The sequence below is a fragment of the Aquarana catesbeiana genome, linkage group LG07, assembly GCF_042186555.1.
Source record: "Aquarana catesbeiana isolate 2022-GZ linkage group LG07, ASM4218655v1, whole genome shotgun sequence".
Lineage (NCBI taxonomy): Eukaryota > Metazoa > Chordata > Amphibia > Anura > Ranidae > Aquarana > Aquarana catesbeiana.
The window spans coordinates 345,771,821-345,798,380 of record NC_133330.1 but is presented as its reverse complement, the minus strand read 5'-3'; the positions used below and the strand labels follow the sequence as shown (position 1 = coordinate 345,798,380).

Sequence of the window (26,560 nt, the reverse complement as noted above, 5' to 3'; positions counted from 1 at the left end):
ATTAAATAAAATGGGGAGGCAACACATGGAGAAAGGGACTGTATAAATACATATGTGGGTTTACCTTTTTATAGTAAGTAATGGTGGCACATTGCATACATTTCCATTTTAGAGTTGGCCCCCTAGTTCATGTCTAATGGGGACACAGACAGCAATAAACTCTGGCAGGGGGTCTCATACCGGTCAAGTTTTGCCTTTTAGTTCTTCTGTATGTTTCCCATCATGCCTCGCTGCTGACAGTTTCCTGATGGAAATGATTTTTGAGTGAATTTGTTACAAAGTTTCCTCTCTGGAGATCTGACACTTCCTGTGGAAAGCTGACAACACCGACTTATTGCCTTACAACCAGCAGCAGCGTTGTCGGCCTGCCATACCAGACTATTAACTTGGCTGTTGTGTCGCCTTCCCATATATTTGTTATATTGGGAATTATAAAAGGTATCCTCCACCCATTAAACATCCCATAATACTTAAAGCAGAACTCCACCCCCCCTCCAAAAGAAAAAAATAAGCCCATCAACAGATAAACTAACAAGCAATGTAAGTACCTGAATTTATCTAGGTGTTAGCCTTTTTTACAATCTCTGTACAGCAGAGCTCAGACTGGAAGAGGGAGAAGCAGCACAAAGTGGCAAACAATTGTGCTGCAGTGGTCATGTGCTAGAAAGGGAGATGCTGATAGGAGAGAGCAGAATGACAGAGATGAGCTCCTCAGTGTGCTGCTTCTCCTTTTTAAACTGTCCAATCACCAGGCGAGGGGAGGGACAAGACCTAATAGTATTACTGAACTATAGCAGAAAAACACAAATCAGGTTGTCTGCCCTTCAAGACTTTACTATGAGGCAGAGCTGTGTAAATCTCCAGACTGGATGGACAGTAATAGAAATCCTTCAGCAAGTGAAGCTCTTCGGTTGTATGGATTTTATTGGTGTATTTCCCTGTTTTTCCGGCTTTAATATTCGAATTGGATTGATTGGCGGTCATAATGTATGGGACCCGCTATTTCCATGTTCTCGTTTTCCTACAATAACCAAACCCAAGTCCAGTGACCATCGCCCTCCATCCTTCCTTGTCTTCCATTTTTAGTGCTCCTCACAGAGAGATTATATTGTTCTGGCCGCTCGGACCCCCCCGAAGGAAGATCCGGGGGAAGGACCCCAGAAGTCCAAATCCAAAGCGGAAGAAATCGATGAGGAATGGTTCTGTATCCACGTCAGTCAGGTGGGGTATAAATGAAGAAAAAAATAACATAAAATCATTAAATATAATATTATTATTATAAATACAGAGATTGTTAATAATAAGCCAATGTTGACAAAATACGAGTTCTGCTTTATTTCAGATCTTGTATTTCTGCTTTTATTTTTTTTCATGTCATATATGATAGAGATAGATAGAGAGAGCGAAGATAGAGAGGTAGAGATAGGCATGGAGATATCAGGGATGGAGATCAGGGAGAGACAGGTAGGGGTTGCTTGCAAGGAGTGGTGGGTAATAGGTGCTTCAGGGAGGGGCGGGTTTGGGCCCCTGCAGGGAGGGGCGGGTTTGGGCCCCTGCAGGGAGGGGCGGGTTTGGGCCTTTGCAGGGAGGGGCGGGTTTGGGCCCCTGCAGGGAGGGGCGGGTTTGGGCCCCTGCAGGGAGGGGCGGGTTTGGGCCTTTGCAGGGAGGGGCGGGTTTGGGCCCCTGCAGGGAGGGGCGGGTTTGGGCCCCTGCAGGGAGGGGCGGGTTTGGGCCTTTGCAGGGAGGGGCGGGTTTGGGCCCCTGCAGGGAGGGGCGGGTTTGGGCCCCTGCAGGGAGGGGCGGGTTTGGGCCCCTGCAGGGAGGGGCGGGTTTGGGCCCCTGCAGGGAGGGGCGGGTTTGGGCCCCTGCAGGGAGGGGCGGGTTTGGGCCCCTGCAGGGAGGGGCGGGTTTGGGCCTTTGCAGGGAGGGGCGGGTTTGGGCCTTTGCAGGGAGGGGCGGGTTTGGGCCTTTGCAGGGAGGGGCGGGTTTGGGCCTTTGCAGGGAGGGGCGGGTTTGGGCCTTTGCAGGGAGGGGCGGGTTTGGGCCTTTGCAGGGAGGGGCGGGTTTGGGCCCCTGCAGGGAGGGGCGGGTTTGGGGGGCTTTAGCTCTGCCTAAGCCTTTGTTCAAGAAGGAAGTGCTGTGATGTCACTCACAGCCGACAGCTCCAGCATACCCCCAGGAGTTGCTGAGGGGGGTGAAGTACAGGGTGGATATAAATCAATGATTTAAAAAAAAAAAAAACAAATAAATCCGTTTTTTTTTCTTTTTTATTATTTAAATCGATTTCTTTTTTTTCTTCTTTATTTTAATAAACAGCTTTTGGAGTAAAAAAAAAATAAAGATTGTTTTCTATTTAAGATACATTAATAATTTTAGTTTTATTCAGCATGAAATGGAGTTTAGTTATGTAGTATGAGGCTGTATATTCTGCAATATTTACATTTTTGGTAAACTCATTCAATGAATCCAAGCTCTGCAGGCTGAGATAACATGCACTGCATTGATACAATCACACAATTTCACAGTAATCATGACATAAACTAAAGTTCAGGAATATTCCTTTATCCCATTGTTTTTCATATCTATGTACACTACAAACTGTACGATTGAATCGGTTCTGATATCGCTGTTTTGCTAACCAGACAGCTTATTATTCTAATAAAAAAACTTAATTTTGTTTCCAAATATTAAAGATTCCAACTACCAGCAAGAATGAGTCCTCACATGTAAAGAGCACCTGTCATTTCAGGTCCATTGTGGCAGCGCCTGTTAGCGGGCGACCAATCACCTGCTGCCGCCACGTCCCTCACCTTGTCAGCGCCGCATCACCAGCCGTCCCATTAAAGTGAATGAGACTGTCGGTGAGCCAACAGCGGGTCAGGGGAGGAGCCGTCAGGGGAGGAGCCAACAGTGGGTCAGAGGAGGAGCCGTCAGGGGAGGAGCCAACAGTGGGTCAGGGGAGGAGCCAACAGTGGGTCAGGGGAGGAGCCGTCAGGGGAGGAGCCAACAGTGGGTCAGGGGAGGAGCCGTCAGGGGAGGAGCCAACAGTGGGTCAGAGGAGGAGCCGTCAGGGGAGGAGCCAACAGTGGGTCAGAGGAGGAGCCGTCAGGGGAGGAGCCAACAGCGGGTCAGAGGAGGAGCCGTCAGGGGAGGAGCCAACAGTGGGTCAGGGGAGGAGCCGTCAGGGGAGGAGCCAACAGCGGGTCAGGGGAGGAGCCGTCAGGAGAGGAGCCAACAGCGGGTCAGAGGAGGAGCCGTCAGGGGAGGAGCCAACAGTGGGTCAGGGGAGGAGCCGTCAGGAGAGGAGCCAACAGCGGGTCAGGGGAGGAGCCACTGCAGAACAGAGATGACAGTTGCTCTTTAAAAATTTTGATTTAAATCAAATCCTCTCTGGTGACGTATTAAAATAACAGCGGGATGAATGGAGGTTATATTGTATCCAAAGCTAAGAAAAAAAAAGTCATATTTTGCATAGATGGTGGCTGCATTAGTTCTCTTTTCAGGCTTTTTTCACCTGGGGATCCTGTAAGGTACTTCCTGTCCGAGGGTGACAACACTCATTCACTGCATTTTGGAGGAGCAGCGGTGTCACCCTCAGACAGGAAGTGTGTTAGGACTTCAGAATAGAACCAAGGGGGGTGTTTTGTACCTCCACCTTATGGGGGGGGGGTTCCTTCCTGTTTCTGGATGTCTTCCTCTCCATGGTCTGAACGTTTTCTGTTTTCTAGGTAAGCCGGATGCTCCCCGGGGGTTTCCTGCTGGTCGGGGTGTTTCTGATATCACCTCCAGAACTCTCCAAGGAGGCGCCAACTGTTTTAAGAAAGGTAAATGGAAATTGGTTGAATGTAGTTATCTGTTCTTAAAGCTGAACTCCGGGGACAAAAACCTTATTTTAAAGATTTTTTTTCTCAAAGCAATATTCCCACTCTGTGAGCACCAAATGCCTTTTGTAAATCCAGATATTACATTGTAAAAGTAGCAGTGACATCATCACTGTGCTGTACATCGCCTGTGGAGGGAGCGGAGCTGTGGGAGGGGCCCAGGAGGCTCCACCCACTTCAATCTGCCTGCAGAAAACTACAAGGGGGGGCGGAGACACGACCAGTCACCCTGTACAAGGAAAGAGCATTGCTGTGGGAGGGGCCCAATAGGATCCACCCACTATAGGCTGCCTGCTGAAAACTACAGGCGGGGGGCGGAGACAAGACCAGTCCCCCTGCACAAGGAGAGAGGGCAGCAGTGGGCGGTCTTTATTACAGGAAGTCTCACACTGGATGACTGCACAGATCTGGAGGAAACGCACAAATCTCACCGAGATTCAGGAAGAAGTCACATGACCGATGGATTTATTGTGCGGAGTTCAGATTTAAGGCGTGTTGTACATTTTCAGAAATAAATTATTTAAACACTCCCCTTAACATCAGCAGCATTTAAAAGGGCATGGTGGTGGGATGTGTGAGAGGGCATGGTGATGGGGCATCTAAGGAAGCATGGTGATGGGTCATCTAAGGGAGCATGATGGATGGGGCATCTAAGGGGGCATGGTGATGGGGCATCTAAGGAAGCATGATGAATGGGGCATCTAAGGAAGCATGATGAATGGGGCATCTAAGGAAGCATGATGGATGGGGCATCTAAGGGAGCATGATGGATGGGGCATCTAAGGGGGCATGGTGATGGGGCATCTAAGGAAGCATGATGAATGGGGCATCTAAGGGAGCATGGTGATGGGGCATCTAAGGGAGCATGATGGATGGGGCATCTAAGGGGGCATGGTGATGGGGCATCTAAGGAAGCATGATGAATGGGGCATCTAAGGGAGCATGGTGATGGGGCATCTAAGGGAGCATGATGGATGGGGCATCTAAGGGGGCATGGTGATGGGGCATCTAAGGGAGCATGATGGATGGGGCATCTAAGGGGGCATGGTGATGGGGCATCTAAGGGAGCATGATGGATGGGGCATCTAAGGGAGCATGGTGATGGGGCTTTTGCAAGGGGAAAGTGATGGGTCATCTTGGGGAGCATGGTGATGGTGTAACTTGGGGAGCATGGTGATGGAGCATGTGAGGGGTCGTGGTGGATGGGGCATCTAAGGGGGCATGGTGATAGAGTTTAAAGGAGCATGGTGATGGGACATGTGAGAGGGCATGGTGATGGTGTATCTAAGGAAGCATGGTAATGGGGCATTTGCAAGGGGAAAGTGATGGGTCATCTTAGGGAGCATGGTAATGATGTAACTTGGGGAGCATGTGAGGGGTCATGGTGGATGGGGCATCTAAGGTGGCATGGTGGATGGGGCATCTAAGGGAGCATGGTGGATGGGGCATCTAAGGGGGTATGGTGATAGTGTAAAGCAGCATGGTGATGTAGCATGTGAGGGGTCATGGTGGATGGGGCATCGGGGCATGATGTATGGGTCATCTTGGGGAGCATGGTGATGATGTAACTTGGGGAGCATGGTGATGATGTAACTTGGGGAGCATGGTGATGGAGCATGCGAGGGGTCATGGTGGATGGGGCATCTAAGGGGGCATGGTGATGGGGTGTAAAGGAGCATGGTGATGGGTCCAGCTCTTGGCTTTCATGGTCCATAGGCTGCTTCATTTTAAAGAAGAGTCTCAGAACGGAGGACGGTTCTTCTTTCCATGTTCTAATTTGTACTAGGACAATAATATGTTCCCTGTAATCTGGGTACATCTTCTAATACAACGTAACATTTCAGCTCATCTTTGCAACAGAGAAGTTTGCAATGAAGAACAAGTTGTGGAATCTTACGGATGAGGATATCACGGAGCGGGTAGCATTACAAATCTGCTCATCTACAAACAAGTATGTGGCACCATTTCTTCTTTCAGTTTGCAGAGTCTTTGTGACACTTGTATGAGGGGAGCCCCCCTTTACATTGAGGAGATTTGGGCAGCATGGTCCCATAGTGATGAGCACTGCCCTCTAGTGGCAGAATCTCGTATGTCTGATGTCTCTCTAGTAGAGTGTTGAGCTGTCCAAAAACAGTTACATTTTGGTGTGGAGCTTCCCTCAGTTGCAGATCGAGGAGATGGTGAAACTCTTTTGGTGTGGAGAAGCTGCCAGTCCTAAGAATCCAGACATCAAACATCCTGGTCAGATACCCCAATACCCCCCATATTGTTGGGGGGGTTATAAGGTTCCAGCAATATCCTACCAAGGCACAAGAGCGCTAGGGTCACTGGGGTGCATAGCGGTCACAAAGTCACTGGAGCCACAGGAGCTCTGGGGACACTGGAATGCAAAGGAGTCACAGAGTCTCCAGAGGTACAAGAGCGTTGGAGCCACTGGAGATGGTGTGGTCACAGGAGCCCTGGGGTCACTGGAGACACGGGAGCCCTGGGGTCACTGGAGACACGGGAGCCCTGGGGTCACTGGAGACACGGGAGCCCTGGGGTCACTGGAGACACGGGAGCACTGGAGACACGGGAGCCCTGGGGTCACTGGAGACACGGGAGCCCTGGAGACACGGGAGCCCTGGGGTCACTGGAGACACGGGAGCACTGGAGACACGGGAGCCCTGGGGTCACTGGAGCCCTGGGGTCACTGGAGACACAGGAGCCCTGGGGTCACTGGAGACACAGGAGCCCTGGGGTCACTGGAGACACAGGAGCCCTGGGGTCACAGGAGCCCTGGGGTCAGTGGAGACACAGGAGCCCTGGGGTCAGTGGAGACACAGGAGCCCTGGGGTCAGTGGAGACACAGGAGCTCTGGGGTCACTGGAGACGCGGGGGTCACTGGAGACACTGGTCACTGGAGCGTGCACAGGGGTCACTGGAGACACTGGTCACTGGAGCGTGCACAGGGGTCACTGGAGACACAGGGGTCACTGGAGACACAGGGGTCACTGGAGACACTGGTCACTGGAGACACAGAGGTCACTGGAGACACAGAGGTCACTGGAGGCACAGAGGTCACTGGAGGCACAGAGGTCACTGGAGACACAGGGGTCACTGGAGACACTGGTCACTGGAGACACAGAGGTCACTGGAGACACAGAGGTCACTGGAGACACAGAGGTCACTGGAGGCACAGAGGTCACTGGAGGCACAGAGGTCACTGGAGGCACAGGGGTCACTGGAGACACAGGGGTCACTGGAGGCACAGAGGTCACTGGAGACACAGAGGTCACTGGAGACACAGGGGTCACTGGAGACACAGGGGTCACTGGAGCGTGCACAGGGGTCACTGGAGGCACAGGGGTCACTGGAGCGTGCACAGGGGTCACTGGAGACACAGGGGTCACTGGAGACACAGGGGTCACTGGAGACACAGAGGTCACTGGAGACACAGGGGTCACTGGAGGCGACAGACTGGCATTCAGTTAGGAGAGCCATCACCTGGATGGCCGTGGTGCCAAAACTCCAGGTCATCCCCGGGAATGCCGGCAGCCTGGCGCTGGAGAGGAGGCCGGTGCTGGATTACAGAAGAGGTGAGTGTTACCTTTTCCTTCCTCTCCTTCCACAGGATGGGGGCAGCACTGAGTCCAACATAATATAGGGGTTCAGCACTATTACTGTTTACTAAAGATTCCTGACTATTCAGGGTAAATCATAATTGGTTATGACATGTATAATATCCAGGACATGACAAACCCCAATATATATCACATGACCCGAGCTTAATAAAATGGGGCAAATAAAATATTTAAAGCTCAATTAAGTTTCCATTTTTTTCCCGCTAAACACATTTCAGCTGCATTAAAACAAAAGGTGTAAAAAAAAAACGTATTTTTTTTTTTTCAAAAGCAGCCACAGCCTGAGTGGAAAAGTCTGTTGCCTGCCAGCCTGTTGTAGAGATGGACTCTTGTTTCAGTGTGGAAGCAGTGGTCTCTCTGCGGAGGTCTGTGTGGAAGCGGTGGTCTCTCTGCGGAGGTCTGTGTGGAAGCAGTGGTCTCTCTGCGGAGGTCTGTGTGGAAGCAGTGGTCTCTCTGCGGAGGTCTGTGTGGAAGCAGTGGTCTCTCTGCGGAGGTCTGTGTGGAAGCGGTGGTCTCTCTGCGGAGGTCTGTGTGGAAGCGGTGGTCTCTCTGCGGAGGTCTGTGTGGAAGCGGTGGTCTCTCTGCGGAGGTCTGTGTGGAAGCGGTGGTCCCTCTGTGGAGGTCTGTGTGGAAGCAGTGGTCTCTCTGCGGAGGTCTGTGTGGAAGCAGTGGTCTCTCTGCGGAGGTCTGTGTGGAAGCGGTGGTCCCTCTGTGGAGGTCTGTGTGGAAGCGGTGGTCTCTCTGCGGAGGTCTGTGTGGAAGCGGTGGTCTCTCTGCGGAGGTCTGTGTGGAAGCGGTGGTCCCTCTGCGGAGGTCTGTGTGGAAGCGGTGGTCCCTCTGTGGAGGTCTGTGTGGAAGCGGTGGTCTCTCTGCGGAGGTCTGTGTGGAAGCGGTGGTCTCTCTGCGGAGGTCTGTGTGGAAGCGGTGGTCCCTCTGTGGAGGTCTGTGTGGAAGCAGTGGTCTCTCTGCGGAGGTCTGTGTGGAAGCAGTGGTCTCTCTGCGGAGGTCTGTGTGGAAGCGGTGGTCCCTCTGTGGAGGTCTGTGTGGAAGCAGTGGTCTCTCTGCGGAGGTCTGTGTGGAAGCAGTGGTCTCTCTGCGGAGGTCTGTGTGGAAGCAGTGGTCTCTCTGCGGAGGTCTGTGTGGAAGCAGTGGTCTCTCTGCGGAGGTCTGTGTGGAAGCAGTGGTCCCTCTGTGGAGGTCTGTGTGGAAGCGGTGGTCCCTCTGTGGAGGTCTGTGTGGAAGCAGTGGTCTCTCTGCGGAGGTCTGTGTGGAAGCGGTGGTCTCTCTGCGGAGGTCTGTGTGGAAGCAGTGGTCTCTCTGCGGAGGTCTGTGTGGAAGCAGTGGTCTCTCTGCGGAGGTCTGTGTGGAAGCGGTGGTCCCTCTGTGGAGGTCTGTGTGGAAGTTTACTGAATGGGGAGCTGTAGATCTGACTCAGCAGGGAGCGTGTTGGACTTCTGCAGAGAGACCGCTGCTTCCACACACAAATACTGAGTTGTGGACTTGTAAAATAAAAAGCAATGCTGCAGTATTGCGGATAAACTATATAAATATTTTTTTTTCTTCAAGGATTGTGTGCCGGACGTTTGATGTTAAAGACCCGAAGGTATCCGTCATATTTACTATTTACAGAAACGATGGAATTATTGATTGGAAAGTCCGGTGTATCCAAATACTGTATTGTCTCCGGGGGCGTGGCTTGTATAGAAATCCAATGGGGGGGGGGGGATTTACTAATGGCAAATAGACTGGGCACTGTGCAGAGGCTCCAGAGATTAGTACAAAGAATACCCAATCATGTGCTAGGAAAAAAAAAACAGCGTTTTTGCTTGCTCATGATTGGATGATGGAAGTCAGCTGAGATTCACTTCATTTATTAACCGCTTAATCACCGAGCCTCTTTTTTACAAGTTAAAATAATTTTTTATTTGCTAGAAAATTACTTAGAACCCCCAAACATTATATATTTTTTTTTCTAACACCCCAGAGAAGAAAATGGCGGACGTTGCAATACTTTCTGTCACACCGTATCTGCGCAGCGCTCTAACAAGCGCACTTTTTTGGGAAAAAATACACTTTTTTTTTTTTTTAGATTAAAAAATAAGACAACAGTAAAGTTACCCAACCCCTGAAAAACAACCCCACACCATAACCCCCCCAACACCATGATCCCCCTCCCCCACCCCATAATCATCCCCCCTCCATCCCCCCAACACCAAATGGATTGGACCAGTGCACAAAACAAGGTCCATAATGACATGGATGAGCGAGTTTGGGGTGGAGGAACTTGACTGGCCTGCACAGAGTCCTGACCTCAACCCCATAGAACACCTTTGGGATGAATTAGAGCGGAGACTGCGAGCCAGACCTTCTCATCCAACATCAGTGCCTGACTTCACAAATGCTCTTCTGGAAGAATGGTCAAACATTCCCATAGACACCCTCCTAAACCTTGTGGACGGCCTTCCCAGAAGAGGTGAAGCGGTTATAGCTGTAAAGGGCGGAGCCAACTCAATATTGAACCCTCCGGACTAATGCTGGCCATACACTATACAGAAAATCGGCCGAACCCATTTTCGAAAAAAGAACGTTCGACCGTGACCGCAAACGATCGTGCCATCATATAATGACCGATAAATTGTTCAGTGGACATGAATAAATAATTTTTTGTTCGTTTTTTTCCATATACCTAGTGCAGACAGTTCGGACGGGAAACACATTAACCTTTCAATTTATCGTACGTTCGGCAGAAATTTTCCAAACTTCCCGTTCGTTTTTTCCCCACAAAAACGTCACAAACGATTATCGATTTGTGCCCATTAACTTGCCGAAAAACGAACGAAGTGTCTATACGAACGATTTTTCAGCCGATTTTTCGTATAGTGTATGGCCAGCATAAGACTGGGATGTCATTAAAGGTCATGTGTGTGTAAAGGGGGGGGACCAATACTTTTGACAATATAGTGTATGTCTATCAATCCTGATGTACTGATGGCCGATCTCATTTCTTGAGGCCCAAAAATGTCAGTACAAATACCCCCCAAATCACCCCCCCAGTACAAATACCCCCCAAATCACTCCCCAGTACAAATACCCCCCAAATCACCCCCCAGTACAAATACCCCCCAAATCACCCCCCAGTACAAATACCCCCCAAATCACCCCCCAGTACAAATACCCCCCAAATCACCCCCCAGTACAAATACCCCCCAAATCACCCCCCAGTACAAATACCCCCCAAATCACCCCCCAGTACAAATACCCCCCAAATCACCCCCCAGTACAAATACCCCCTAAATCACCCCCCAGTACAAATACCCCCCAAATCACCCCCCAGTACAAATACCCCCTAAATCACCCCCCCAGTACAAATACCCCCCAAATCACCCCCCAGTACAAATACCCCCCAAATCACCCCCCAGTACAAATACCCCCCAAATCACCCCCCAGTACAAATACCCCCCAAATCACCCCCCAGTACAAATACCCCCCAAATCACCCCCCAGTACAAATACCCCCCAAATCACCCCCCAGTACAAATACCCCCCAAATCACCCCCCAGTACAAATACCCCCCAAATCACCCCCCAGTACAAATACCCCCCAAATCACCCCCCAGTACAAATACCCCCCAAATCACCCCCCAGTACAAATACCCCCTAAATCACCCCCCAGTACAAATACCCCCCAAATCACCCCCCAGTACAAATACCCCCTAAATCACCCCCCCAGTACAAATACCCCCCAAATCACCCCCCAGTACAAATACCCCCCAAATCACCCCTCAGTACAAATACCCCCCAAATCACCCCCCAGTACAAATACCCCCCAAATCACCCCCCAGTACAAATACCCCCCAAATCACCCCCCAGTACAAATACCCCCCAAATCACCCCCCAGTACAAATACCCCCCAAATCACCCCTCAGTACAAATACCTCCTAAATCACCCCCCCAGTACAAATACCCCCCAAATCACCCCTCAGTACAAATACCCCCTAAATCACCCCCCCAGTACAAATACCCCCCAAATCACCCCTCAGTACAAATACCCCCCAAATCACCCCCCAGTACAAATACCCCCCAAATCACCTCCCAGTACAAATACCCCCTAAATCACCCCCCCAGTACAAATATCCCCGAAATCACCCCCCAGTACAAATACCCCCCAAATCACCTCCCAGTACAAATACCCCCCAAATCACCCCCCAGTACAAATACCCCCCAAATCACCCCCCCGGTACAAATACCCCCCAAATCACCCCCCAGGTACAAATACCCCCCAAATCACCCCTCAGTACAAATACCCCCTAAATCACCCCCCAGTACAAATACCCCCTAAATCACCCCCCAGTACAAATACCCCCCAAATCACCCCCCAGTACAAATACCCCCCAAATCACCCCCCAGTACAAATACCCCCCAAATCACCCCCCAGTACAAATACCCCCCAAATCACCCCCCAGTACAAATACCCCCTAAATCACCCCCCAGTACAAATACCCCCCAAATCACCCCCCAGTACAAATACCCCCTAAATCACCCCCCCAGTACAAATACCCCCCAAATCACCCCCCAGTACAAATACCCCCCAAATCACCCCTCAGTACAAATACCCCCCAAATCACCCCCCAGTACAAATACCCCCCAAATCACCCCTCAGTACAAATACCCCCCAAATCACCCCCCAGTACAAATACCCCCCAAATCACCCCCCAGTACAAATACCCCCCAAATCACCCCCCAGTACAAATACCCCCCAAATCACCCCCCAGTACAAATACCCCCCAAATCACCCCTCAGTACAAATACCTCCTAAATCACCCCCCCAGTACAAATACCCCCCAAATCACCCCTCAGTACAAATACCCCCTAAATCACCCCCCCAGTACAAATACCCCCCAAATCACCCCTCAGTACAAATACCCCCCAAATCACCCCCCAGTACAAATACCCCCCAAATCACCCCCCAGTACAAATACCCCCTAAATCACCCCCCCAGTACAAATATCCCCGAAATCACCCCCCAGTACAAATACCCCCCAAATCACCTCCCAGTACAAATACCCCCCAAATCACCCCCCAGTACAAATACCCCCCAAATCACCCCCCCAGTACAAATACCCCCCAAATCACCCCCCAGGTACAAATACCCCCCAAATCACCCCTCAGTACAAATACCCCCTAAATCACCCCCCAGTACAAATACCCCCCAAATCACCCCCCAGTACAAATACCCCCCAAATCACCCCCCAGTACAAATACCCCCCAAATCACCTCCCAGTACAAATACCCCCCAAATCACCCCCCAGTACAAATACCCCCCAAATCACCCCCCAGTACAAATACCCCCCAAATCACCCCCCAGTACAAATACCCCCCAAATCACCTCCCAGTACAAATACCCCCCAAATCACCCCCCAGTACAAATACCCCCCAAATCACCTCCCAGTACAAATACCCCCCAAATCACCCCCCAGTACAAATACCCCCCAAATCACCCCCCAGTACAAATACCCCCCAAATCACCCCCCAGTACAAATACCCCCCAAATCACCCCCCAGTACAAATACCCCCCAAATCACCCCCCAGTACAAATATCCCCCAAATCACCCCCCAGTACAAATACCCCCCAAATCACCCCCCAGTACAAATACCCCCCAAATCACCCCCCAGTACAAATACCCCCCAAATCACCCCCCAGTACAAATATCCCCCAAATCACCCCCCAGTACAAATACCCCCCAAATCACCCCCCAGTACAAATACCCCCCAAATCACCCCCCAGTACAAATACCCCCCAAATCACCCCCCCCAGTACAAATACCCCCCAAATCACCCCCCAGTACAATACCCCCGAAATCACCCCCTCGGTACAAATACCCCCCAAATCACCCCCCAGTACAAATACCCCCCAAATCACCCCCCCCAGTACAAATACCCCCCAAATCACCCCCCAGTACAAATACCCCCCAAATCACCCCCCAGTACAAATACCCCTCAAATCACCCCCCAGTACAAATACCCCCCAAATCACCCCCCAGTACAAATACCCCCCAAATCACCCCCCAGTACAAATACCCCTCAAATCACCCCTCAGTACAAATACCCCCCAAATCACCCCCCAGTACAAATACCCCCCAAATCACCCCCCAGTACAAATACCCCTCAAATCACCCCCCAGTACAAATACCCCCCAAATCACCCCCCAGTACAAATACCCCTCAAATCACCCCCCAGTACAAATACCCCCCAAATCACCCCCCAGTACAAATACCCCCCAAATCACCCCCCAGTACAAATACCCCTCAAATCACCCCCCAGTACAAATACCCCCCAAATCACCCCTTTTTGGAAAGTAGACAGTCCAAGTTGTTTAGTAAGAGGCGAGTTTTTTAACCGCTTCTGGACCAGCCGCCGCAGTTTCACTGCCCTGCGTGAAATCACGTTACTGTACGTGATCTCGCGGGGTCCAGATAGCAGGCGAGTGCGCCCGCTGCACAGTGGGGGTGCCAATGCTTGTGGCCGACAGTCGTGATGACCGCTGGACACGAGCGATCGTGACCAGGAGACACAGAACAGGGAATAGTGTGTGTGTGTAAACACTCCCTTCCCTGTTCTGTTCTGACAGGTGTGACAGATCGTGTGTTCTTATTAGCTAGGAATCACAATCCGTCACTTCCTCTAGTCAGTCCCCTCCCCCTTCAGTTAGAATCACCTCCCAGGGAACACACTTAACCCCTTCACTGCCCCCTAGTGTTAACCCCTTCACTGCCCCCTAGTGTTAACCCCTTCACTGCCCCCTAGTGTTAACCCCTTCACTGCCAGTGACATTTTTACATTAATCAATGCATTTTTAATCACACTGATCGCTGTATTAATGCCAATGGTTCAAAAAATGTGTCAAAATTGTCCGATGTGTCCGCCGTAATGTCGCAGTCACGATAAAAATCGCAGATCGCCGGCACTACTAATAAAAACAAGTAATAATAAAAATGCTACAAATCTATCCCCTATTTTGTAGATGCTATAACTTTTGCGCAAACCAATCAATATATGCTTATTGCGATTTTTATTTATTTTTTTTTTTTTTTACCAAAAACATGTAGAAGAATACGTATCGGCCTAGACTGAGGAAAAAATTTTTTTTTTATATTTTTTGGGGGATATTTATTATAGCAAAAAGTAAAAAATAATGTTTGTTTTTTTTTTTTTTTTTTTTATAGCGCAAAAACTAAAAACCGCAGTGGGGATCAAATGCCACCAAAAGAAAGCTCTATTTGTGGGGGGGGGGGGGAGGACATCAGTTTTATTTGTGCAACGTCGCACGACCGCGTTATTGTCAGTTAAAGTGACGCAGTGCTGAATCGCAAAATGTGCTCTGGTCAGGAAGGGGGTAAAATCTTCTGGGGCTGAAGTGATTAAAGTGGTGTTCCAGCCAAAATTATACTTTTTAAATAAAAATCCCCCTATAATACACAAGCTTAATGCATTCTAGTAAAGTTAGTCTGTAAACTAAGGTCTGTTTTGTTAGTTTATAGCAGTAGTTTGTTATTTTATAAACTTACAGCAGGCCGTGGCCATCTTAAGTGTGGGCATCTGAAGCCAGACTGTATTTCTTCCTGGATCTCGTCCTTGCAGATCTCGCACATGCTCAGTGCAGCACAAGCAGTGTAATAGGTTTCAGGTCAGGTTTCATAGCAACAGCAGTGTCAGAGGAAGTTGCTGCCCCTTCCCAGAAGGCATTGCAAACAGGAAATGATGCGATGGGCCGCGGCCAGAGAGGAGGAACGGAAAAATGAATACAGCAGATATACAGGAGGTGCTGAGAAAAAAAATAAATAAATATCCAATTCGTTTACAGGGCACAGTTTAGTGAGAGATGCTGAAGAGTTGTAAAAGGGTGGAAGTCCACTTTAAAGTTGTTATTTTTGTTTCACATATTTTTTACATCCTGTCACCAGTGCAGTACGGCGTCATCATATAACGGGTGTGGCGGTGATCGGGGACACTGACTGGTGACAGTACTTAAAAAAAAAAAAAAAAAATTATATTTATTTTTTTTTATTCAATTTTTTTTTTTTTTACTTTTTTTTTTTTTACTAAGGTGACATTGAACTACTCTGATGACAGGATGTAACACTGAACTACTCTAGGAGGTGATCAGGGTTTTTTTGTTTTTTTATTATTAATGATCACTGTTATAAGCAATCTTTAAAGCGGGGGTTCACCCACACCGCCAACAAAAAAAAAAATATTAAAAGCCAGCAGCTACAAATACTGCAGCTGCTGACTTTTAATAAATGGCCACTTACCTGTCCCGGGGTCCAGCGATGTCGGCAGGCGACGCCAAGAACCCGCTCGGTTCTCGGCAGCTGCCGCCGCCATCCTGGGTGAGGGAATCAGGAAGTGAAGCGTTGCGGCTTCACTTCCCGGTTCCCTACTGCGCATGCGCGAGTCGCGCTGCGCGTCCCAAGTGGTCCCCGCTCTCTCCTGGGAGCTGTGTGTTCCCAGCAGACAGCGCGGTGGGGACGGGAAGAGGCGTAGACTCCCATGGGAGTCTATGCCGGAAGTGGGTGCAAATACCTGTCTTAGACAGGTATCTGCACCCCCCTCCCCCCTGAAAGGTGCCAAATGTGACACCGGAGGGGGGGGGGTTCCGAAAAGCGGAAGTTCCATTTTTGTGTGGAACTCCGCTTTAACTATTAATATTAATAACTATTAGGAAAGGTTTTCATTCATGGCAGCTTGATTACTGTTGTGATGCTGTGATTGGCCCACAGCTATAACAGGGTAGAGGTAGGGAGGTACCATGTGAACAATAATGTAATATATAGCGGCTTTCCAGTCCTTACATGCAGAGAGAGTACAGGGAGACAGTCCATTGTGCTGCAGTGCAAGGAGCATGCTGATAGGAGGAGAGAGCAGAGAGATGAACTCATCAGTTTTTTTTTTGCTTCTACTTCACTGTCCAGTCACAGGTTGGGGGGAGGGACAAGGCCTGAAAGTGTTACCTTCTGCTTTCCTTTCAGTTTTGCACAGGTGTCCTGGCTCCTCCCCTTTTCAGTCTTGCACAGGTGTCCCGGCTCCTCCCCTTTTCAGTCTTGCACAGGTGTCCCGGCTCCTCCCCTTTTCAGTCTTGCACAGGTGTCCCGGCTCCTCCCCTTTTCAGTCTTGCACAGGTGTCCCGGCTCCTCCCCTTTTCAGTCTTGCACAGGTGTCCCGGCTCCTCCCCTTTTCAGTCTTGCACAGGTGTCCCGGCTCCTCCCCTTTTCAGTCTTGCACAGGTGTCCCGGCTCCTCCCCTTTTCAGTTTAGCACAGGTGTCCCGGCTCCTCCCCTTTTCAGTTTTGCACAGGTGTCCCGGCTCCTCCCCTGGACTGAAACGGCTTCCTCTGATTTCACTGCACACTGTGAGCTTCTCACAATCTGCATTAGAAGCTGCAGCAAATCAGATAGAGCCCCACCACATGTCCTGGCTGGAGTATGTCCAGCATCATCTGGCCCTTTCCTCCCCAGCCTGATTGCCCTTGGACTGCCTATCACTCAAGCAGGCTTAGCATGATGTGTGGGCATTATGTAGGGTGGTCTGCTGTTTTTCAGGAAGCCATGACCAGCCCCTCCCACCAACCATGATCTGCCTGTCTTGCATAGAGAAGCATCGAGACCCAGTGATGACATCACAGTGTATAAAGTATGGTGTGTAATGGAAAAGTTTTACCTAAAAAAAAAAAAAAAAATGTAAAAAAATAAATTTAGCATTTTGATGAAGGGGAGAGAGGAAGAAAGAAGGCAACATTCCCAGCAGATAAACCTTCCTACCCAGTGTGGTCTGTCCAATCACATGAACACTCTGATTGGCTGTCACAGTGGTCACATGATCGGGAGTAGGTCCAACCACCCATGGCTTTTTTTTTTTTTTCGATCTTTTGCTGTTAGGGGTACAGGAGAGATTTGGGGTAAATCTCTCCATAAAGAGGACCTGTCATGTTGTTTTGTTATCACAAGATGTTTACATTTCTTGTGACAGCAAAAAAAGTGATCACATTTTTTTATTTTTTTTTAAGGGACAGTGTAAAAAAAAAAAAAAAGTAATAAAATAATAAAAAAAATGAAATACAAAAAAAAGTTTAATGTTGGAGTGAGAGCAATAATTCTAGCGCTAGACCTCCTCTGGAACTCTAAACATGTAACCTGTAGAAATGATTAAAGCGTCTCCTTTGGAGATTTTTAAGTGCCGTCGTTTGGTGCCATTCCACGATTGCGCAAAATTTTAAAGCGTGACATGTTGGGTATCTTTTTACTCGGCATAACATCATCTTCACATTATACAAAAAAATTGGGGTATATATATCATGTTTTTTTAATTATTATTATGATGTTTATAAGTATATTCCCCCCCCCCCCCCCCCAAAAAATGACATTTAAAAAAAATTGCTGCACAAAAAAAAATGTGACATTAAAAATTGCAATGACTGCCATTTTATTCTATTGGACCTCTTAAAAAAAAAAAAAAAAAAAAAAAAAATATATATATATATATATATATATATATATATATATATATATAAATTTTTTTTTTTTTTTTTTTTTTTTTTTTTTCCCCAGAAAACTACTTATATTACTCTAAGTAGTTTTCTGGGGAAAAAAATAGATTTTTACTTGTGACCAAGTATCAAAAAATCCGGGTCCTTAAATGGTTTAGATCTCCTGTCCTGCAAGGTAGGGCTGTGCAGGGCGGAGCTGTGTAAATCTCAGGACTGGATGGACAGAAAACAGCGCCAATATATCACAGTTAATCAGTGTATTTAGCCGTTTGGTTTTTTTTTATTGTATTTTTTTTTTTTTTTTTTAAAGAGTACAGCGAAACCAGCTGACTGGAAGTACCAGAGCACGCCTATGTCCTGGCTTACCATAGAATGTAATATTAATGTAGATCTCACCGTTTCATTGCCGTCATCCGCAACGTATCAAGAGCAACAGAAATGTATCCGGGTGAGTGCTTATTGTATCAACTGCTTTATCATCTCTGGGTGTTCTGAACTTTTCTACATTTAAAAAAAAAAAGGGGGGGGGGCAGTGCATTGTGTATTTTCAAAAGGAATGTGCATTAAAACCTCGGATTGTGAAGATAATTCCTTCCACAAACATGCTTGAATTCCAAAGCACTTGTATATCAAAGCGAATTTCCCCATAAGAAATAATGGAAACTCAGATGATTCGTTCCACAACTATTTATTCATAAATCCTTCAGTTTATAGTCCATATAAAAAAGATTCTAGCGATGTGATTGGTTGTGTAACCATAAAATGTCCATCTACAAATGGAATCCTCCACAAGGGGATTAGAAGCAAAATCCAGCAGGAGCTCCAGAGTATAAAAGAGAAGAGAGGCGCCTCTAAGTGTAGCAATATGTTGTACCTTCATTACATGTAACCATATTGCTACACTTAGAGGCGCCTCTCTTCTCTTTTATACTCTTAGTAGAATATGTGGGCAGAGACCAGTATTGAGATCTATATAAAGTAAAGAACCAACATTCCTTGTAAAGTAGAAACGAATGTTTGGGAGATATGGGGCTTTAAGGGTGCATTGCAACAAAAAACGAAATCAACAATATATTTTAAAAAATGTGTGTGTGTGTGTGTGTGTATATATATAGAGAGAGAGAGAGAGAGAGAGAGTTTATTTAGATTTCTGTTGCAATGCACTCTTAAAGTCCCATATCTCCCAAACATTCGTTTCTCTTTTATACTCATTTACTTGTATATCAAGACATCGCTTGTATATCAAGTCAAACTTTATTAAAAAAATGTCGCTTGTCTTGCAAAACGCTCTCAGACCAAGGTTTTACTGTATTTTCAATTTTTATTGCAACAACTACCATATTTTCATTATTGTATTAAATATAGAGATTTGTAGATTCTCCACTAGAGGCAGCGTAGAGTAGCTACCACAATGGCTGACTGATGGCCTAACAGCTGTTGGCATCAAAACCAGACAGGGAGAGAATTGTTTTCAGCACCTGGGAGCCCCCCGGACAGAACTGCAATACACACAAACACTTCTACTGAAACTTGAAGATTATTTACGTTAAAGGGTAACTTCACTTTCATGGCGAAGTAAAAAATTGGCAAAAAAGTTGTGTACAATCGCTACACAAGTCATATTGTAATTGAACGTTTTCAAAAATTTCCTTTCCTTTTCTATCTGCAGCCGCTGTCATTTTCTGTAAAATACAATATGGCCACTTGGAGGCGCTCTGTACACAGATGGTATACAGACCCCGCCCACCAAAAATATAATTTCCTGCTTGTGTGATTGGCTCACTGATTTTCCCAGAAGTCTAATCTGGACTAAGATAAAAGTCAGATTTTGGGCATCCCCTGCAACAACAATGTCATTTCTGGTGAGATACTCCTAAAGGGATGCAGACCCCGCCACTTTCCTCAGAGCCCTGCAGGTGCAGCAGGTGATTGATAGTTATAAAGGCACTCCCATTCACATTCACTCCGCATATGGACACAGAGAAACAAACCGCTATTTCTTCAGAATTACTAAAAGTAGAAATCTGCAACAATGTTTGTTACAATCCCTGCAATGTACGGAGATCACCCAGTGGGGGGGGGGGGGGGGGGTTATTCTCAACAAAAGTAAGGTGATACTCCTTTAAATATTACCATCTAACGTATATTTATATGGTCAGGAGATGGAAGTATAAATGTTCGATTACATGTACTATATACAGATAGGATCAGGAAACAAACATTTAACTGGCTATATATGTGATAGAATCTTGTGAGTTACCCGAAAACATAAAGTAATTATATAGGTACTAGAAACACGGAGTGTGTGTGAAAGGTATTCAAAAGACCAGCTGCTAGCACTGACCACACCCCCATACACATGTGCACAAAAATCAATATAAAAGTACAGCACTGAATCATAAAATATAAATATCAAAAATCATTGAATCAAACAACATATAAAGTGCACAATTCAATGTCCATACAATAAAGTGCAAAAAAGTCCACATTAAACAGAAAATTCCACAAGTGGATGTCGATTGATAAACAACTAAATGTAATTGTGAAATCCTATATATAAAACTTCCAGACCACCAACGAATCACCTCACTCGTGCTCCCCCCCCCCCCCCACCCCAATGGGTATAGGCTCACCCCTGGGAGTGTGACCCCCAATTTAGCAGGGTCAAAAACGCCTGTGAGCCACCCCCAGGACTCAGTGAGATATCCAACACATCTCAGAGATCCCCCTGAGGAAGACGCGTGACCCTGTGTCGAACACGCGTATGGGAGGGGCTAGGACGGTGAAGGCACTCTGGCTTTATATCGATTTCAAGGAGCTGATCGAGATTTTGGATGGGTGGCTCTATGTTGCACTTTAAACCCATGTGCGTATTAGTGTGGTGTGCGCTGGAAGCACCCGCATATTATGAGTACCCTGTATATTTTAATAGACGCATGTTAAAGTGTTTTAAACAATTCAAGCACTATTGGAGTCTTTTTCTCTGCATATGTTTTGCTGACATACTGAGGAGGAGATCTTGGGAGAAGTTTAGGAGCCAGCTGTGTTGGATATATTGCTCCCCTCCCCTACATGTGTTTGACACAGGGTCACGTGTCTTCCTCAGGGGGATCTCCGAGGTGTGTTGGATATATCACTGAGTCTTGGGGGTGGCTCACAGGCGTTTTCTGACCCCGCTTAGTTGGGGGGTCGCACTCCCAGAGGTGAGACTATACCCATTAGGGGAAGGGGGCGCAAAAACAAGTGAGGTGATCCGTTGGTGGTCTGGAAGTTTTATATATAGGATTTCACAATTACATTTAGTTGTTTATCAATTGACATCCATTTGTGGAATTTTCACTGTTTTTTTTTTTTTTTTTTTTTTTTTATCAACAAAGTTGGTCTTTATTTAAGAAAAGATGGTACACAATACAAAACATTTGGAATTTTCACTGTTTAATGTGGACTGTATTGCACTTTATTGTATGGACATTTAGTTGTGCACTTTATATGTTGTTTTATTCAATGATTTTTTATATTTGTTTATATTTCATGATTCAGTGCTGTACTCTTTTATATATGGATAAATATTTAACTGGTTTTAAAAATATTAACTTAATTAAACATTTTTTTAATGAAAAGGATCGCTCTTGTCTGGTCGTTCGATATGTACCCCGCTATAGTCCCAACCTTCTTGTTTATCACATTTTATGGGATGTTTATCTTTTTGGACGGTTTCAATAAGGAAGGAAAATCTCAGTTATTATGTTATTTCTTTCTAATAATTGTAGACTAGACTGGCTCAATGGGCAAAGGAAATAGAAGAGAGTACAATGCTCTTCAATGGACGGGTGAGAGATGAGGGCGGAGATCTGGTGGAAGAACAGGTAAGAATGTGATCCGAATACATTCCGAGTGACCGGTACACGTTACATACAACACGGGACAGTTACCTGACATGTAATAGGCCGGTGTATTGGACGCAGGAAAGTTCTAGTCACAACACCCCCCCCCCCCTATGTATCGGGGGAGTGCTCAGAGCAGGTGACTATGGTGGGGAAAAAAACAGCATGCAGTAAAACCTACAGCATCTCCCAAAAGTAAGTACACCCCTCAGTGACATTTGTGTAAATCTTTTCTTCTATCTTTTCATGTGACAACACTGAAGAAATGACACTTGTCTACAATGTAAAGTAGTGAGTGTACAGCTTGTATAACAGTGTAAATTTACTGTCCCCTCAAAATAACTCAACACACAGCCATTAATGTCTAAACCGCTGGCAACAAAAGTCAGTACACCCCTAAGTGAAAATCTCCAAATTGGGCCCAATTAGCCATTTTCCCTCCCCGGTGTCATGTGACTCGTTAGTGTTACAAGGTCTCAGGTGTGAATGGGGAGCAGGTGTGTTAAATTTGGTGTTATCGCTCTCACTCTCTCATACTGGTCACTGGAAGTTCAACATGGCACCTCATGGCAAAGAACTCTCTGAGGATCTGAAAAAAAGAATTGTTGTTATACATAAAGATGGTCTAGGCCAGTGATGGCAAACCTTGGCACCCCAGATGTTTTGGAACTACATTTCCCATGATGTTCTGGCACTCTGCAGTGTAGTGGAGCATCATGGGAAATGTAGTTGCAAAACATCTGGGTTGCCAAGGTTCGCCATCACTGGCCTAGGCTATAAGAAGATTGCCAAGACCCTGAAACTGATCTGCAGCACGGTGGCCAAGACCATACAGCGGTATAACAGGGCAGGTTCCCCTCAGAACAGGCCTCGCCATGGTCCACCAAAGAAGTTGAGGTCACGTGCTCAGCGTCATATCCAGAGGTTGTCTTTGGGAAATAGACGTATGAGTGCTGCCAGCATTGCTGCAGAGGTTGTAGGGGTGGGGGGTCAGCCTGTCAGTGCTCAGACCATACGCCACACACTGCATCAAATTGGTCTGCATGGCTGTCATCCCAGAAGGAAGCCTCTTCTAAAGATGATGTACAAGAAAGTCCACAAACAGTTTTGCTGAAGACAAGCAGACTAAGGACATGGATTAGTGGAACCATGTCCTGTGGTCTGATGAGACCAAGATAAACGTATTTGGTTCAGATGGTGACAAGCGTGTGTGGGGGCAACCAGGTGAGAAGGACAAAGACAAGTGTGTCTTGTCTACAGTCAAGCATGGTGGTGGGAGTGTCATGGTCTGGGGCTGCATGAGTGCTGCCGGCACTGGGGGGCTACAGATCATTGAGGGAACCATGAATGCCAACATGTACTGTGACATACTGAAGCAGAGCATGATCCCCTCCCTTCAGAGACTGGACCGCAGGGCAGTATTCCAACATGATAACCACCCCAAACACACCTCCAAGACCACCACTGCCTTGCTAAAGAAGCTGAGGGTAAAGGTGATGGACTGGCCAAGCATGTCTCCAGACCTAAACCCTATTGATCATCTGTGGGACATCCTCAAACGGAAGGTGGAGGAGCACAAGGTCTCTAATATCCACCAGCTCTGTGATGTCATCATGGAGGAGGGGAAGAGGACTCCAGTGACAACCTGTGAAGCTCTGGTGACCTCCATGCCCAAGAGGGTTAAGGCAGTGCTGGAAAATAATGGTGGCCACACAAAATATTGACACTTTGGGCCCAATTTGGAGATTATCACTTAGGGGTGTACTGACTTTTGTTGCCAGCGGTTTAGACATTAATGGCTGTGTGTTGAGTTATTTTGAGGGGACAGTAAATTTACACTGTTATACAAGCTGTACACTCACTACTTTACATTGTAGACAAGTGTCATTTCTTCAGTGTTGTCACATGAAAAGATACAAGAAAAGATTTACACAAATGTCACTGAGGGGTGTACTTACTTTTGTCACATACTGTATATATTGCCCCTATTCCCTCCCCTCCTCTGACATGTCGACTAAAAACCAGCGAGTGGAAGAACAGATCTATAAATAAATACTTTTCCTCTAAATATTCTGGAATTTCAGTTCCATATTTCTGGTGAAGTCGGATTTATCAATGATTAGAGATTTGACATGAAAAGTACAACTTCTTGGCGACAATAAAAAAATAAAAAGGCTAAGAAACCCAAAACCAGGAATGTCACACATTACACTTTACCGATCATTGAGGCAGCTGCGTTCGTTTTCTCTTTTCTTCCCTCCTGTTTTTACCTGATGATTCTGGCCAGTAACACCCCTCCTGTATTAGAGCGCCCCCTCGCTGGATGAAGGAGCACAGGGGGCACAGCTGACAGCAGCATTGTCAGTCTGGGGGGAGGGGAGTGTTAGATATGTTAGCAGATTTAGATACACTAACAAGCTGAAGCCAAACTCCACCCAACACTTTATAATCAGTTACAGCCAACAGTTGTGTTCTTTTTGGGATAAAGGTTTTACAGCGAGAGTGGACGGTCCATTCGGGGAGCAGGGGCGCCACCCCTCTGCAGAGCACCACCCCTCTGGAGGGCACCACCCCTCTGGAGGGCACCACCCCCCTGCAGAGCACCACCCCTCTACAGGGCACCACCCCCCTGCAGAGCACCACCCCTCTGGAGGGCACCACCCCCCTGCAGAGCACCACCCCTCTGGAGGGCACCACCCCCCTGCAGAGCACCACCCCTCTGGAGGGCACCACCCCCCTGCAGAGCACCACCCCTCTGCAGGGCACCACCCCCCTGCAGAGCACCACCCCTCTGGAGGGCACCACCCCTCTGGAGGGCACCACCGCTCTGCAGGGCACCACCCCTCTGCAGGGCACCACCCCTCTGGAGGGCACCGGACTCGTACGTTTGTGAGTTTTTTTTGCAAGCCATGTGATTAGAGCCGGAGGCACACTTGTAACAATATTTCTTCTCCCAGCCAATCAGGACAGGCGGCAGATCGGATTGGCCGGGAGGAGAAGGAGGGGCGGAAGTGCTGGGGATCGTCACCGGCAATCATTGATTTGCCTGTCCTCATGATCTACTCCCAGGTCATCATGAATAAAAACTGATCATTGTAAGCACCCGTCAGTGGCAAATGGTTCGTCTCAAGACCCTAACTGCTACATCTGCAGGGCAGCTTATAGTGTTGAAAAACAGACTTGCTGGCTGGATCACCAGGTGAAGATAAATGAAAGCCTAAAAAAGAAAGCTAATGCAGCCGTCCCAGTGAAGAATTGTTAAGCTGCAATATAAGAAGTGTTTGTTTTGGGGTATAAAGCCAGGATTGTAGATATTGTAGTGAATGTGTCCCCCAATGCTTCTTCTTGTTCTGTATATATCATTCATTCCGTTTATTCACATTAATACAAATAAATGACCATTTTTATAAAATGAAATGTGATTTGTATCAATTTTATTTTTTTACCAGAAAAAAGGTCGCTCTGCATCATCCGGCCGGCAAATTGTTTCTGCGACTATTCTTACCCCCTCAGTAAGTAAAATGTTCAAACCATATAATATAACATCATATAGGAGGAGATCTGTACAATGTATACAGCAGGGCTCCTCATATCCCCGGCGCCGGGTCTCCATGGCAACCAGACATTGTGTCCTGGCGCCTGGGCTTTTGTCAGCCGTCCGCATCGACCTCCAACTTGCCAGTTGTCCAGTTCTGGATAATCGACTATCCTGTGACATCACACATTTATACTGATCAGCAGTGCAGCCCGTCAATGCAGCCCGTCAATGCAGCATATCAGTGCCGCCTGTCAGTGCCACATATCGGTGCAGCCCATCAATGCAGCCCATCAGTGTAGCATATCAGTGTAGCATATCAGTGAGCCACCCATCAGTGTAGCATATCAGTGAGCCACCCATCAGTGTAGCCTATCAGTGTGCCACCCATCAGTGTAGCATATCAGTGTGCCACCCATCAGTGTAGCATATCAGTGTGCCACCCATCAGTGTAGCCTATCAGTGTGCCACCCATCAGTGTAGCCTATCAGTGTGCCGCCCATCAGTGTAGCCTATCAGTGTGCCACCCATCAGTGTAGCCTATCAGTGTGTCACCCATCAGTGTAGCCTATCAGTGTGTCACCCATCAGTGTAGCCTATCAGTGTGTCACCCATCAGTGTAGCCTATCAGTGTGTCACCCATCAGTGTAGCCTATCAGTGTGCCACCCATCAGTGTAGCCTATCAGTGTGTCACCCATCAGTGTAGCCTATCAGTGTGTCACCCATCAGTGTAGCCTATCAGTGTGCCACCCATCAGTGTAGCCTATCAGTGTGTCACCCATCAGTGTAGCCTATCAGTGTGTCACCCATCAGTGTAGCCTATCAGTGTGCCACCCATCAGTGTAGCCTATCAGTGTGCCACCCATCAGTGTAGCCTATCAGTGTGTCACCCATCAGTGTAGCCTATCAGTGTGTCACCCATCAGTGTAGCATATCAGTGTGCCACCCATCAGTGTAGCATATCAGTGTGCCGCCCATCAGTGTAGCCTATCAGTGTGCCACCCATCAGTGTAGCCTATCAGTGTGTCACCCATCAGTGTAGCCTATCAGTGTGTCACCCATCAGTGTAGCATATCAGTGTGTCACCCATCAGTG

The 26,560-nt window shown here is 47.6% G+C and overlaps 1 protein-coding gene across 1 annotated transcript in view; it reads left to right on the top strand.

Annotated features, from left to right (window-relative positions):
• Window positions 1–26,560, top strand: part of ODR4 (odr-4 GPCR localization factor homolog) — a 47,800-nt gene that overhangs the window by 6,631 nt on the left and 14,609 nt on the right. Inside the window, exons 3-9 of the mRNA XM_073593996.1 lie at window positions 1,087–1,221; window positions 3,729–3,824; window positions 5,726–5,832; window positions 9,071–9,107; window positions 18,356–18,493; window positions 21,816–21,911; window positions 25,379–25,441. Of these exons, the coding sequence (XP_073450097.1) occupies window positions 1,087–1,221; window positions 3,729–3,824; window positions 5,726–5,832; window positions 9,071–9,107; window positions 18,356–18,493; window positions 21,816–21,911; window positions 25,379–25,441 (672 nt within the window). The remainder of the gene's footprint in view (window positions 1–1,086; window positions 1,222–3,728; window positions 3,825–5,725; window positions 5,833–9,070; window positions 9,108–18,355; window positions 18,494–21,815; window positions 21,912–25,378; window positions 25,442–26,560) is intronic.